Genomic DNA, 14,748 nt, shown 5'->3' with positions numbered 1-14,748 from the left:
TGCAATTAATATTAATTATAGCATTTTAAGGCCTTTTAATTTTAGAATGGGTGTGGACACTCTGTAACTCAAAAATCACAATTACGATGCAAGCAATGAGATAAATACCCTGTGTGTACATATTCTATAACGTTTTAAATAATTGTTTGATTGATTCAAGTTTGAAGGGCTTGCGTAACCGTGTCCGGGTTCTATTGGATCCAAATGATGCAAAAACCGACCACTGCGGCCCAGGGCCCACTTAGGTTCATCCAGACATCAGAACACTGGGAATGGGAATGGGATGATCTCTGCCAAAACTCGCTATTATATTAATAACACTCCGACTACACAACACGCAGTATCTCCTCTCCTCAAGCTTCGCGCACTCACCTCCCCTACCCCTTCCTCGCCGCTCGCCTTCTTTTGCCGCTGTCCAAAGCCTTCCCAGGCTTCCTCTCTTTTCCTTTTCTTCTCTTGTGCCCACCGCCGAGGCACCTGCTGGTGCTCTTCGGATTAACCCAAACCAGGCGAAAGGAGTATTTGCGCTGCTAATGGCGGCTACTGCAGCCTCTGACATTGCCGACGGCCCTGTCCTCAGTTTAGTCAACAAGCGCATCCGTGGGCTCCGCAAGAAAATGAATCGTATTCTTCAGATGGAGGAGTCTATTGCTCAGGGTAAAACAATCAACAAAGAGCAGGAGGAAGTCCTTCGCTCTAAGCCTGCAGTGTCCGCACTCATCGACGAGCTCGAGAAGCTTCGTCAACCCCTTTTGTCTGCTGTCAAGGAAGAAGTTGACCTAGCCCTTCAGAACCATCGTATCTCTCCCGACAAACAACCCCAGAAAGCCGACGACTTTAACCACACTGTGGTCGAAGATCTTCTCAATCTTCTTTATTTTGGGTCATTGTTCGACGTGAAGTCGCAGAATGATTTCACTTCGACGATGCTGACGAGGACCCATGAGCGAGGCTGTTGCTTAACCTACGATTATGTCACCGACGACGCAACTGATCTTCTCGGAGAGAAAGACTTGGATGTAATTTCTAGGCTGGGCGGTCTGTTGATATCGCGGCCTGCGGATTCAAGTTTATCTCACAAGAACGCGTTGCAGCGGTGCATAGAGCATGCGAAGCTATGGCTTGCGAAGGCCGACCAGCCCATTGAGTCGAATGCTGATGTCACATGTATCTTCCTTTTCCCAAGTTTAATTTCTTTTGAATTTGCTAATTTCTCTTCCTCTTCAATTTGGCTGTGTCATGTTGATTCTAAGTTTATTTCCAGATGTGGGTTTGAGGGAGAGGTTAAATAAGATTATGTCTTCAGAATACTTCACCACTACGCCCGAGATGAAAGCTACAGTTGAAGTCGCAGCAGCAGCTGCTGGAAATTATGCCTCTTTCCAGGTGCCAGTACACGGTACCATTGTTCCTGCCTCAGTTCCACTCGAGGTGGAAAGTTCAGTTTCGCCATCTCAAGAAAAGGTATATCTGCAGACCCAGTAAATTTATATTAATTGATTTGGATATGATCCATCTTTAATTCATGGTTCTTATCCTCCAATAGTTAATTGTAAATGTAGAATTTTTGGATTGCATGGTATGGGTGGCTTCAACTTTCAATATAGTGTTGTTCTTTTGGCCATTTGGTCGGTATTTGTCTGCACACGACCATTAATGCGGCAATAGCTATCTAGAACCTGCATTGCTTTGTCTGGTGCAATGAATTGTTGTTTGAGTATTCACTCTTTATTCAAGTATCATTCTAATAGAAATTTAAAAGTGGAAAGGGAAGGATGGGAGAAGAGTATTTACCGTTTGTGCTGTTTCTTTGCCTTTTTCCATTCTTCAGTTGCATATATAATATAACGTAGTGTGAACTTCAGTGGGTAAGGAACACAATTAACCTCTCACTTTAATATCAGGACCAGAGATTACGAGAAATGCAAATAAACAATCAATGCATGTCTTTCTATCGAGCATATTGTTATGACTCGCGCTATACTTCCCTCTTATGACCATAAAAGAGATGATCTCAAGTTTTTTATTTATATAATTCATTGATGTTGGTGACCCTTGACAAAATTCAATAAAGTTGTTCTTTCCCTCTATAATTGTTGATAATGGGCTTATGATATTTTGCTCCCACTGCTTAGTTCTTGCAGACTGTTTGATTTAGGCATGACTATTATCTGGTTTGAATTTCAGTCTTCATTGGACATGCATATTCCTAGAATTAGCATTTTGTAGAAAAATATTTATCTGCATTGTAATTATATTGGTAATTTAAATGGCAAAAACTCTGCTTGAGCATGTTATGTTTTGAAGAGTAGGAAATATGATGCGTATTGAATACTTTTTATGTATTAGATATGAATGCAAGTGTTGTTCTAGCATGGGACTTGCAGTAGATCATTTGTGCAATGCCATTCTCTTCAATGGGAGATTTGAAATCCCTCAATAATTCTTGTATCTCTGGCTTCTGTTTTTGTTTCCATTTTTTTCTAAAATAGATGGCTGTGGTATAATGTATGCGCTGGGTTATGGACACAGTTGAGCTGATGTTTATTTGGATTGATCTACCCATCCTTATCACCAGTTGTCACCTGTAGCCTTTAGTGACTCTCATTACTTAGTTTAATTCTGTGTCATAAGATAAGTTCCTTGTTATCACGTTTATATCACTGGGATTCATCAAAAAGGATGATTGCGCATAGTGCAGAAAATCCCATCCTTGCTTGTTTTGAACTATGACTGTTCCATTTTCTGGTCCCTCTGCCCCTATAGGTAAGATATTACCTGCTGCCTTTTAACAAACTTTCTTCATTGGAGGTAAGTTTGTACATTCCTCCTTAAAATATAATGCGAGAGCTGTTTTTCTGGATGACTGGGACAAATGATTCTTAGTTGCTTAACTACCTCTTTTAAATATATGCATTGGCAGTGAATAATTGAAAAGATGGGATGTTATTAATTGCTAAAACTGAGATAAAACAGCCTTTTTCTTTGATGTTTGTGCTTGAAGTAAGGTTTGATGAGAAGAGAAGTTTACCATGTTGCTAGAATCGCTTAATAAAACAAAAATGCACAGCTGCTGCTGGGTTGCTGCAGAGAAATGGGGGTGGTGTGTGCGTGCGTTTTTTTTTTCTTTCTTTTGGGGTGGGGGGTGATAATGAGTTTCAGTTCACGGTTCTTCTTGTTTTTTTTTTTTGGGGACTGTGTCTCTTCAAAAGGATTAAAATGCTCAAGTTAAAGAATCTTAGTTTTTTTTTTTATTTCTTGGTTGGGTCGTATCACTTCTCCTCTGCTATAGTATCATTCTCTCGTTGAATTCTGCTTGTGTGCCAGTTCAATGCTGCAGCCAAAGGGCCAAGTTAATTAATCAAATGGTTGATACCATACAACCCATATTTCTTCCATATGGATGGTTAAATGTCCCCAAAAAGTTTATTGACCCTTGCACAAGTAATTTAGGTGATATATATCTATCTTCCCTGTATTATGTTTCTCTAATCCAATCAAAGCTGAAGTCTTTTCAAATAACTTTTTATTCTATTTTACACTTCACTTGGTCAGACTATTTCCTGCATCATAACTGCTTTAGTCTTCATCGGAAACACCTTCAAATGTAGTTTGAAATAATCATAATTTGGAAAGGTGGTAACTGGTAAGTGCAGCTGAAAGTGCAAGTGGAATTGCCGCAGCCCCAAACGCTTCTGTTGTCCTTTTTCATGTTGCCATTAGGGCCGGCTTAAGTGACAAGGATGGGGAGAGGCATGGGTGGTGGTCGAGGTTCAGCTCCTGATGCAACTCCCCTCCCCCAAAAAAAGTAAATTATTTGATGCAGTTGTGTAAAATTTACTTATTTTTGAGTTGTTTTGGTAGCATAGAGCCCTGGACAGACAAATATCAGTGCTAATTACCACACCCAATACTTTTAGCATGTGTGGTATGTACCATATCTTCAGAGATGACTTCCTTACACACTCTTCCATGATTTTGAGTTCCAGACTCTAATTGAGGGTGCAATTGAGCCAGGCCAAATTGAGCACTTAGATTTCATTGTTTGGGAAAAGGATGGTTTCGACCTTGATCTATGTAAACAATTGAGCCAAGTTCAAAATGTTAGCTTGTAGGTTTGAAAGGGGCTTTGTTTAGCATTAGTTTTGGACCAAATAACGAGTTTAGGTTTTTGAAGAAACATCATTCAATTATCAAGCCTTGACAAATTTATCCAATTGCAACTACCAAAACTGCTGCCATGTGGCTATTTTAATTAGCTATATAATGAATGAATATAATTACAAAAAGCGGTGAGGTGCAGTTAAACTAGTACCATAACTAAAGTCACCAGGCTACTTGCACCTGACATAGGATGCCTTGGGTGGTCTCAAACAGTGCCAGAAAGCCAAAATTAAGCTTACATCAAGGATGATATATAAAGTTCAAATTCATGCAATCATTCAATTGTAAAATTAGACTTTTCTCATACCAAAGTAATGTGTTCATGTGGTAGGGATAGTCAAACAATTGAGCCTAATTCCAAACTTAAGTTTGTTTAACTTGCAAGCTGTGCTATAGCAGCTTGTGGATGCCTATGATCTATTTCCAGGGCCCCAGTCCTTGACTGCAGTTTTTAGCTAGTGATTATTTGATGATGGATTCAATGGAGTCATATCTTCTGTTTTTTCTTTTGATGATATGTTCATTTCCATGCATAGTTTTCTTTTGGTAAGAGGCAACAGCATTGTTGGTTACTGGGCATATTGGCAAGGCTAAATCTGAATACTGATTATATAGATCTTCCTTGGACCAAAAAAACATCTTCAATCAAGAAAATTAGAGTTTTCTTTTATTTTACTCTTTGAATATTGGGTTTTCCTATAAATAAGTCCTTGATTTTCATTGGACTGAGAGGTGCATTTATTCGGCAAGGGATTCATTTCACGGTTCTAATAAGTCCTTGATTTTTATTTATTTATTTATTTTGTTTTCTTGTTTTTTGAAAACTTCTTTTGGCTTGAACTCTACAAGTCAAGCTCCCTTGTCCCCTATCTTCAATGATACTGGCAAAAAAAATTACAGATTTTTAGGATTTTTACTTATCAGTCCCATGCGTTTTTGGCAGGATGAAAGGGTAACGAATTTTCACGGACATGAATCTGAAGACCTTCAATCTGATCTTGAAGAGGAACTTCAGAAGGTGCTCTTAACAGTTTTCCTAGACAGCTAGTTGATGTAGAAATTGTGATTTGGTCTGTGTCATCTGATGTTTCGAGGTGTTGCTTTGCAGGATGAAGTAGAAGAAGAAAATGTAGCTGAAGAGGTCTCAGTTCAACAAGATGTTAAGCCACAGGTAGATGCAGAGCGTAACCAGAGAGACTCTGAGGCGAAGGAACAACAGTATTTCCCCAGGAGAGGGGGTTACCAGAACCAAAGAGGTGGCCGGGGGGTTGGAGGTGGCCGGAGGGGTTATTCAAATGGACGTGGAGGCCGGGGTGGCGGGAGAGGAGGTGGCTATTACAATGGCCGTAACCAATACTATGACCAGTCTGGTAATTATTATCCCAGAAACTATTATAACAACAGAGGAAGAGGTGGCAGAGGTGGTGGTGGGCACCTCTATGAAAACCATGGTTCAGGTGGTCAAGCTAATCATGTAGCTGATGTTGGGGTTCGATCTTGATTAATCGTGTGAGGTGTTCATAGCGTTCTTAACTGTCTGTAGCAGGTCTGTTTTTGTTATATTTGTCTGGCATGAATAGAACTTTCTTTTGAACTATTTTGTTGACAGAATTCAGCATCCCAGACTCCATTTTGTAGTCCATTAATGAACATTTGTGAGAAGTGTTACAGGAAGAAATTACCTGCGAACATCTGATGTTTATGGAACTTAGCTTAGGCTTTCTACTCTGCCCCCGTCGACATCTAGGGCCTGTTGATAAGCAGCTTCCGTTTCAGATGTGTGCTTCTGACCATTTAATTATCAGATTTCGAATTTGTATTAGAAGAATGAGATGCCATAGTCTCAGGTTCGAACTCACTAAAGTAAAAATAGAACCTAACCCAGATTTCTTACATACAGTTATTTGCAGCTGTATCATCTATCGTGAGCCGCTTGCTCTTTTCTCATCTTCAACGAACCTTGAATTACTTTAAGTCCATCATTAAAATTGTTGAGTTTCAAAGGTGACAAATGACAGCTTGTACTCTGTCTTGTATCATCATTTTCACCGAGTATTATTGTGCGTTGTATGCGACCATTTATTTGATTTAAACAAAGGTGAGAGTGACCCGTTGTGGCGGGTAAAACAAAAATCACGTAGTTGACTTTTAATTTGTTTAATCTTTTTATGTAGACTTGAGTGAGGAATATTTGTCAAAGCTAGAAGATTCCCGGGAAAAATGTAATTTTTGGATCTCTGTAATCTTATGAACTAAAATATGTTTGGAATTCTTGTGGCCCTGTTCACATCTAGGAGTTATGCATAGTATGGGTACTATTTTGTCTTCAACAAGGTATTGTGCTTTTGTGGCTTGTTAGTATTCATGCCGTGTATTAACTATTAATGCCACTTCGTTTGAGATCATGCGATTCGTCTACGTATTCAAATTTTCAATCGCATGCGTCAATATTCTATTATACCCCAATTAACTAGAACTATGGCCCTGTTATTCAAAGAAAAAAGGGGCAAATTATATTGCAAGTTAAAATTTATATAATTTAATGACTAATAATATGGTGTGCCTCTTTGTAGGATTGCAGAAACAATGCTTTGACACCCACAATAGAATTAGTGTCTTTTTTTTTGAAGAAGAAAAAAAGTTAAGATTGTGGGAGGATACTTGTTTTTGTTTGACAAAAAAGGCCCATGGTTATCCTCTTGCATATTGGAGATGAGAGAGGAAGGAGGTGAAATTCAGTGGTTTCACCACCACTTGTTTTTAAACCAGAAACTCTTGGATACGAAAGAGAATTCAAACCTGACAAAATTAGGATCCCCTGTTGTGCACGGAAGTGGTATATACATACATTCACGCACATGAAAGTGATATTTTATTCTATTCCATGGATGTATGGCAGCTCAAATGGGAGCTGGAAGGATGTGAATATCTGTTTATTTTGTCTGGGTGAAGTTAAGGATTTGGGACCATTCACCATCGTTTCCTTTTGTATTTTACTTGTTTTGCCTTCTTTTCCCTTTATTCTTGGACAATATTTTTCTCCAATGTGGAATACACACCGTTATCATAAAGCAGATGCCGTTTCAGCCGAATCCAATTTGTTCACAAGCTTATTACTTAATTTAGCCTGTAAAAACCACGAGCTCATAAAATAAGAGAAGGCTCAGATGCTTGGGCAAGGTTATTATGAACCCCTCCTTTTATGCTCCTCAGCCTTTTTTTTTTGTTTTTTTTTGGTTTCGCCTCTTATATAATGTTGTGCTTTTGGTTCTGGGATGAAAAGACGTAAAATCAGCCCCACCACTGAGCCACAAAGCACCCATGAAGTTTCTCACCCTCATCCTACCGTATGCATTATACACTGCTCAGTACTTTAAAAGGCCTATTGGGAGCAAATTGAATATGAATCTGAAATATAAGAAAACTCCCCCATACTGAAAATGATTGAGATGAATATATACATATAGCAGATACGTATGTTACCAAATATATGCGTAAATTAGCTCAGAGGGTCTATTTTACAGCTTGCCACCTACAAGAATCTGATGCTATCCAATGAAAAAAAATGGCAGCCTCCCTTACAGCTTTATGAGTCCTATATATATGGCTTTCCAACCAGCAAGACATATCCAAACCAGTTGCGTACGAAGAAACACAGATTTTACAACCTTAATTCTCGTACAGCCTCTGATTTTGGATCATCAGACCTTTCTCAGAAGAAGAAAGCGGCATGAGAACCAACGTTTTGGACATGGGGTTTCTCAGCAGATCCTCAGAGTCATCATCAAACATCCTTAGCTTCCATTCCACTGCTAAATGGAATGCTCACTTTAATGCCTCCAAAGAAACCGACAAGCTGGTATGTTGTCTGATAGCTATACTCTTCAAAATCAGTAACGTTATTAACTATGTTTGGACTTCATGATGATTGGTTCTCACGAGATATTTGTTGTTTGCCAAAGATGGTGATTGATTTCAACGCTACATGGTGTGGCCCCTGCAAATTCATGGACTCAGTAATCCAAGAGTTTGCTGCAAAATACACAGATGTGGAGTTTATCAAGATTGATGTGGATGAGTTGATGGTACCAACCACCCCTTCCCTCTCTATACAGTTTATGTTACTATAATTTCTTTTCATTTTAACAAATGATATTCACCACTACCTGTGATTAATTCTTCACCAAACCTACCTAGGCTAAACAAATTAATAGACTAAAGCAGTAGGAATAGATATATAAGCATGTCAAAATACTAATCAATGGGACCACTTCTAACATGCTTATATTGATATGATTTACATGTTAGTGTTGTAGACTAGGTCTATGCAACTGAAGAAAAATTCTGGATCGTACAATTAATTGATTATCTGAATTCCATATATAAATGGAAACAGGAGGTGTCTCAAGTATTCCAAGTTCAGACATTGCCAGCATTCATATTGATAAAGAAAGGCAAGGTTGCTGAAAGAGTGACGGGAGCAAGAAAGGAGGAGCTTCAAAAGTTGATTGAGAACCACAGGAGAGTAATTGTATAATCATACCTTGAAATGAGGTCGCAAGGCTTTCCAATATATTCCTACCATGACCATTTACGATGGAACAAGACCAGCAACCTAAGATAACTAAATAAGTTGGTTTCGTTGTTTGTTTTATTGCTTACAATGTGTCGGTGCCTATATTTAATTATATATTACATAAATGGGCGCCGATACACCTTGGCCCTCTTTTTATATTATACCACACGCTCGTTGGATTCTTTAGATCAGTGATGTTGATATGTTCCTCCCCCTATCCGTCAAAACACCCTCCCCAAAAAAAAAAAAGAAAAAAAGGAAAGGAAAAAAAAGAAGAATAAACATCCAGAAAAGAATATCATTAAAAGGCAATATCATCCCGACAGGTCAATGAAGCGAAACCAGCATGCACAGATTCTCCCCATCTTTGATTATTTAATACATTTCTATAATTTCTCCAGAATGGCCAATGGGAAACTAATAATAATATATTATATTGATAAGAACAAAACTTGAGTCTCGAAGAAGCAAACACTAATTCCACAAGCAATAACATGCTGCGGAAAAGGTAGCATATATGCTTGGTTTATTTGTTCTATGCACAACTTTCATATCTAACTGTGGAATTACATATTTACAGTGTTAACTGACCTTTCATGCCACTCAGTGTTAACGGAGAGACACAACCATTAGAAAACAGACTGAAATTAGTTATCGGCGTCACTCAGAATCCTTTTCACTTCATATTTTTGCTGTGCGGTCAGCCTTGAAGGAAACATGACATCAAACTTAATTCTTAGGTTCCCCTTCTTGCCTGGTTCCTTTGAAATAGGCATCCCTTCATTTTGGACCACCAGCTCGTAGCCTGGTTCAACAATATCCTTCACTTGAATCGTAAGGTCTCTTCCATCCAATGTTTTCAGATTCAGAGTCTTTCCAACGAGAGCCTCGATAAGTAATATCTTCTGGATGATCACCAAATCATTTCCTTCCCTCTTGAAAATAGCATGAGGTTTCTCATCGACGACGAAGATTAGATCTGCTGGTTCACTTCCTGGTTCTTGGTGGCCTTTACCAGGAAAAGTTATTTTTGTGCCCTTCTTCCAGCCAGGTTTTATATAAATCTTTAAGATTTCTTCAACCGTGTTTAGCTTGCTGCAAAAAAAAAAAAAAAAAAAATGGGATACCTTGTAAAGCCTCTTTACAAGAGTAGAAAAGGAAACAGAAGATAGCGCAAGTGTTACGGGCGCATCTACATATGCATGTAGAGGGAAAGAATGAACTTAAGATTCAGTGGTTTTAGATTTGCCATTATGATGTGGAAGAACTCTTCTTGAAACAGTCAAACAGTTGATAGTATGCTGAATTCTACTTTATGTTCTCACCGAAAAATCTTGTAATAAATACCAAAGGAAGTTGTCCTCATTTTCATACAGAGTTGATTCAGATAATCAGTTCGGTTGGTAAATATCTAAATATGCCTGAAACTCAAGTGAAGGATCTGGAGATTATTATAAGCCAGAAAAAAAAATCATGCAGCTTTGACTTCATTTGTTACGCTAAACACACACATCAGGAGGGCCAGGCCAACGGACTAACACAAATCCCTAAGGCAATTAGGTTACTTAAAGACCTTCCTCTCTCCACATGTCGATTCACGTGTATGCATGCAAATATGAACAAGTGTGCGTGATCAGTGCCAATTCAGCATCTGTGGTTGTGATTCGTTTTTTTATGATGTTAGTGTAAGGCCAAAAACGAAAAAGGCCAAAACAGCATCTTGGGAGCGTAGCAGTGATATTTAAAAACGTCGGCAAGGAACTAGAATGGAATAAATTTAATTATCCTAGAGTTATTAGCTGTAATCATGATTACAAGACAATTTTTTTTTTTTTTGGGAAAACCGAACTTTAGACACACAGAAGGATCATGAAGTAAAAAAACACGGCGTGATTCAATTTTAGCAGTTTAATTTCTCTAAATGACAGTTTAGAAATGACAGCACAACTTGTTTTTTGCCTCATATCCTGCACAATTGAATTTCAAAGGCCTTTCAATCTCCAGGATGAATGAGTAAATGCACAAACCAATCCACAACCAACGCAGAATAATGCATGCTTATGAGAACAAAATTAGAAGTACCAAAAATGCATGAAAGAGAAATGGAAGATACTGATTACCCAAATTCATCAGGAACGTTCCTCGAGACTTTCATCTTCCTTTTGCAACCATTGTAAAGTTCCTCAAGGCTAAAAGCCAATTTACTCTCAATCGCCCCGACCTTCTTGTCCTTCTGGCTCGCACTTTCCTCATTCTCACCGTCTTTCCTAGCAACCCGACTAGAATTGAGTGGATAATGACCGTAAAAATCATAGATCTGACGCTTCTTGGGGTCGCTGAGAACATCATAAGCCTCGGATATCTGCTTGAATTTTGCCTCAGCGTCCTCTTTCTTGTCTGATTGTTGATGATTCTTATCCGGATGCCATTTCATGGCCAATCTCTTGTACGCCTTCTTGAGCTCCTCATCGGTCGCATTACGATTCACCTTGAGAATTTTGTAGTAGTCGCCAGCTCCCATTCTCGCCAATCTCAGCAAAATTGAGCGGAAATATCTGTGAAATTTGGGTTGAAGACGAAGAAGCTTTGATTCTAAATTTGCCGTAGTCTGTGGGTTCAGTCCGTGAGTGGTGGGCGAGTCCAGCAGAGCAGTTCTGTATATGTGAAGGAGGAGAGAGGAAGGAAAGCAAACGCGTGAAAGTAGCAGAAAATTCGCGCAAGGCTCTGCGCAGAGAGAGAGAGAGAGTGTTAAGGAGAGAAGGTTAAAGATTTAAGAATGAACCAAGCGTTACACGCTAAGAAAGCCCCAAGTGAAACGTTTCACTTATTTTTAATTTAATTTAACATGTCATTATTACTACTTATTAGTTTTGAAGATAAATAAGTAACATTTAACATTAAATTAATTTTAATATATCAATTTTTATCCAAATACCTAATATTTGTTTTATTTTAAAATAATAAAAATCAAATTCTGTGAAAAATTTTCAGAAGTATTGTAGATTAATTTTGATGAAATGTAAACAGCTTTTTTCTTTTTTACTTTTTTATCTAAGAATTAATTCTAACAAAAATAATATGTCAATCATGTTTTTCCTTTTTTAAAAAAAATAAATTTTAAATTAACAAACAAAAATCAAATATTAACAATCAAGGTGGGAAATCCAAATTGAAATTAAGAGAAAAATAATTAATTAAAGAAATATATTTAGATAGATTGGGTGCACTACATCATTTATGATTTGTTCAATAAAAACATAACATTTATATGATATTAATATAAATTAATTTTGATATTAATGGTAGTAGAAAAAAAGATGTAAGAAATTAAATATATATTTTATTATAAAAATGAAATTAATTTAAAAAATATCATATAAAATTTTATTTAAATTACTTATAGTATTTTAATTGAATAAATTATAAATAATATAGTATATTCAATTTATCTAAATATTTCTCAATTAATTATGGGATGGTGGGCTAATTTTGTAATGACACGTTGGTTTTTAAAATTGAGATGAACATTGTTTCCTAAGGAAGAGAACATTGTGGGCAAATAAAGAGGAAGTAGCAAATTAGGGGGCGACATATGTGGGTAACAGAGTTGTAAAGTTATGGAGGGTGCAATATACCGTACGAGAACGTGCGTTGAGTTGGAGAAGTGGTCATGTGGCCAAATACTATTAGCTGGTGACCATACTTTGCAAGAAACACACCTTTTGGCACTTTCTTCCTCTGCTTTTCTTTACACGGTATATTCTTTTTCATTGACTTCAACAACCCCACATCCAAAAAACTGTTTTTTTTTTCTAGTACCCTTAAGGACTTCAACTTACTGGAATTTCCAATGGTAACCCTCAAAAACTTAAGGCTTGGTTTGGATGGAGGAAAACATGGATAGAAAATAATGAAGAGAGAAAACTAGAAGAAGAAATTGCAAAAAAACAGTAATTTTTTTTTAACAATTTTTAAAAATTCTTTCTCATAATTGTTCTTCCTCTTCATTTACCCCATCCAAACGAAAGTAAATGTCAATAACATAAAATTCTATTTTTATCACCTAACCCTCTAGCCTAGTGGCACACAATAGTAACCAAAATTTATAATATATATTGATATTGAATTGAGGTTCTTTTTAGTACTACCTACGAGTCTAGTACAAAATAAGTCATCGTTAACCTTTCTTGTACTGCAATTGTTTCATCGACTTCCAAGCTTTCTTGCAAGTTACAACCGCTTAGAGGTGTATCATGCTGGGTTGCACATGATTTTTCTTTCAAGTTTTTGTTTTCTATGTGCTACTTATTGTTTCAGGTTTCAAGTTCCATAACATTGCAATTGGCTCTTTTCAATTGTTGCTTTGTATTTCATGGCGGTGGTTACTGAGATCTTATAGGAGATTTTCTTAATTATGCTTCCTACTTCTTAAAAAAAGGTCGAGTAACACATTTCAACTCGTTGTACTAATAATCAAGTTGCTTCTTCATCTACACTACACGAGTTGCTATTTGAAATTGCTGCAAATTTGTGGGATACAAAGCTTGAAGTACAATTTTTTATGTATTAAAAACATGCGATTAATGTTTTGCAATGTTTGGTTTGTAACAAGTTGTTTTGTAGAAGGGAAATGAAAAATACACGTATCATACTTCTTTCTTTTTAACATTTTTGGTTTCATTTTTAGAAAAATATTTTTTTGGGAACTAAACACGGTCTTCATGCCTTTTTGCATTTTCTTTGTTTCTTTCCATTGGTTGTTTACGTTTTTGCTTCGTCGTTTTGTAAGGTCCAATATACAAACTCATTATGAATTTTACATGAAAAAATGACAGTTAAGTTATAAAACAGTTAATTGATATCAATTAAGTATTCAATAATTTTTTAAAAAAATAAGCTAAAAATATCAATATAAATTATTACAAATTAAGGAGTTTTAATTACAGATGATTATTTAAATATTAAATGTAACTTTTAGATTATAATAAAAAATTTTATTTATAACTATTTAAATTAATATTTGTAATTCATTTCATAAAAAATTTATTAAAAACTTAATTAATATTAATTTATTATTTTAAAATTTAACTGTCATTCTCCCATTTTACACTAGCCATTTTAAATTTCCTCATTTGGTGTTTCTTTTTATCTTTCCCTGTTGCATGTGTGTGTCGGTCCAAGGATATTTCTTGGGAGAATTGCACTCAAGGCCCTTAGAATGGATATATTTGTAGATAAGTCTCAAATGATTTTGATTTGTCCCAGCAAGCCCAAGGGCCTCATTTCAAATTAAGTTCCTTTTTGAAATGACTCGATTGCCCCTGACATTTTTTCCCTCCTCTCTACTCCTTCGTTGCTCCTCCTGCGCTATCTTTCTCTTCCAATGATGGTGCGAGATCATAGAAAATATGCAGCTTAGCATCTTGTGAGGATAGGCAAGAGGTGATGTTGGATGCGCAGGCAGTGGATTGCTTGGCGATGTTGTTAAGCAGTATTGATTTGGGTTATTGTTCAACCTTAGAGAGCTGCGATAGCGAGCTGAAGAAGGAGGAGAAGGTGGGAAGCAAAAGAGGGAGAGAGAAGGTAAAGAGGATGTTGGAGATGATGAGAGTGAAAGAGGAAGCTGAAGAAGATGATGCCAATTGGGAGGCACTTCTTGACTCGGGTTTGCCAGAGCCTTCTTTATGCATCTTTTACTTCTCCTCATTGATAAAAATAACCTAACTCTGGCATCAAATTTAAAATTGATTCATTTTAGTTTCACTAAAATTATGCTTCTAATTTCTGAATCTACAAGTGTTTAAAAAAAAGGGTTAGATTCTTGGCATTAGGGAAATTGAGACTGAGATACTGCAATATAATTATAATTCTAGAATTTTTCAGGGTAGAGAGTGATGGAAGAGGACAATGTCTCACTAATAAATTCATCTCTTGAACACAATCTATTTAATAACTTACTTTCAAGTAACTTTTTAACATTTTATTTCCTCAACTATAGGTTTTTCAAT

The 14,748-nt window shown here is 36.8% G+C and overlaps 3 protein-coding genes across 3 annotated transcripts; 2 read left to right on the top strand and 1 right to left on the bottom strand.

Moving 5' to 3' along the window:
- The first annotated feature begins 338 nt into the window (after window positions 1-338).
- LOC129295886 (uncharacterized) lies at window positions 339-5,853 on the top strand. The gene is made up of 4 exons (XM_054934478.1): window positions 339-1,167; window positions 1,265-1,464; window positions 5,108-5,182; window positions 5,273-5,853. The coding sequence occupies exons 1-4, from the start codon at window positions 534-536 to the stop codon at window positions 5,663-5,665; spliced, it is 1,302 nt and encodes a 433-aa protein (XP_054790453.1). The 5' UTR covers window positions 339-533; the 3' UTR covers window positions 5,666-5,853.
- A 1,938-nt stretch (window positions 5,854-7,791) lies between these two features.
- LOC129295881 (thioredoxin H2-like) lies at window positions 7,792-8,901 on the top strand. Its single transcript, XM_054934472.1, has 3 exons — window positions 7,792-8,023; window positions 8,127-8,249; window positions 8,561-8,901. Exons 1-3 carry the CDS (start codon window positions 7,895-7,897, stop codon window positions 8,699-8,701), a joined length of 393 nt encoding a protein of 130 aa, XP_054790447.1. The 5' UTR covers window positions 7,792-7,894; the 3' UTR covers window positions 8,702-8,901.
- A 254-nt stretch (window positions 8,902-9,155) lies between these two features.
- LOC129295880 (uncharacterized) lies at window positions 9,156-11,506 on the bottom strand. The gene is made up of 2 exons (XM_054934471.1): window positions 10,861-11,506; window positions 9,156-9,835 (listed from the first exon to the last, which is right to left on the bottom strand). Exons 1-2 carry the CDS (start codon window positions 11,259-11,261, stop codon window positions 9,388-9,390), a joined length of 849 nt encoding a protein of 282 aa, XP_054790446.1. The 5' UTR covers window positions 11,262-11,506; the 3' UTR covers window positions 9,156-9,387.
- Between the last annotated feature and the right edge of the window lie 3,242 nt (window positions 11,507-14,748).

Source organism: Prosopis cineraria, unplaced genomic scaffold (assembly GCF_029017545.1).
Source record: "Prosopis cineraria cultivar Desert tree isolate PC_DT_omini unplaced genomic scaffold, ASM2901754v1 PC209, whole genome shotgun sequence".
NCBI classification, from domain to species: Eukaryota; Viridiplantae; Streptophyta; class Magnoliopsida; order Fabales; family Fabaceae; genus Prosopis; species Prosopis cineraria.
Note: the sequence above shows the minus strand (reverse complement) of the source record. Positions and strands in the feature narration are given on the sequence as shown.

Excerpts from the sequence above, each read along its gene's own strand:
- LOC129295886 (XM_054934478.1), top strand. The coding sequence starts at position 534 with ATGGCGGCTACTGCAGCCTCTGACATTGCCGACGGCCCTGTCCTCAGT. Across the intron at positions 1,168-1,264 it reads GTCGAATGCTGATGTCACAT|ATGTGGGTTTGAGGGAGAGG; the intron begins GTATCTTCCTTT and ends GTTTATTTCCAG. Across the intron at positions 1,465-5,107 it reads TTTCGCCATCTCAAGAAAAG|GATGAAAGGGTAACGAATTT; the intron begins GTATATCTGCAG and ends CGTTTTTGGCAG.
- LOC129295881 (XM_054934472.1), top strand. The coding sequence starts at position 7,895 with ATGAGAACCAACGTTTTGGACATGGGGTTTCTCAGCAGATCCTCAGAG. Across the intron at positions 8,024-8,126 it reads CCAAAGAAACCGACAAGCTG|ATGGTGATTGATTTCAACGC; the intron begins GTATGTTGTCTG and ends TGTTTGCCAAAG. Across the intron at positions 8,250-8,560 it reads TTGATGTGGATGAGTTGATG|GAGGTGTCTCAAGTATTCCA; the intron begins GTACCAACCACC and ends AAATGGAAACAG.
- LOC129295880 (XM_054934471.1), bottom strand. The coding sequence starts at position 11,261 with ATGGGAGCTGGCGACTACTACAAAATTCTCAAGGTGAATCGTAATGCG. Across the intron at positions 9,836-10,860 it reads AACGTTCCTGATGAATTTGG|CAAGCTAAACACGGTTGAAG; the intron begins GTAATCAGTATC and ends TTTTTTTTGCAG.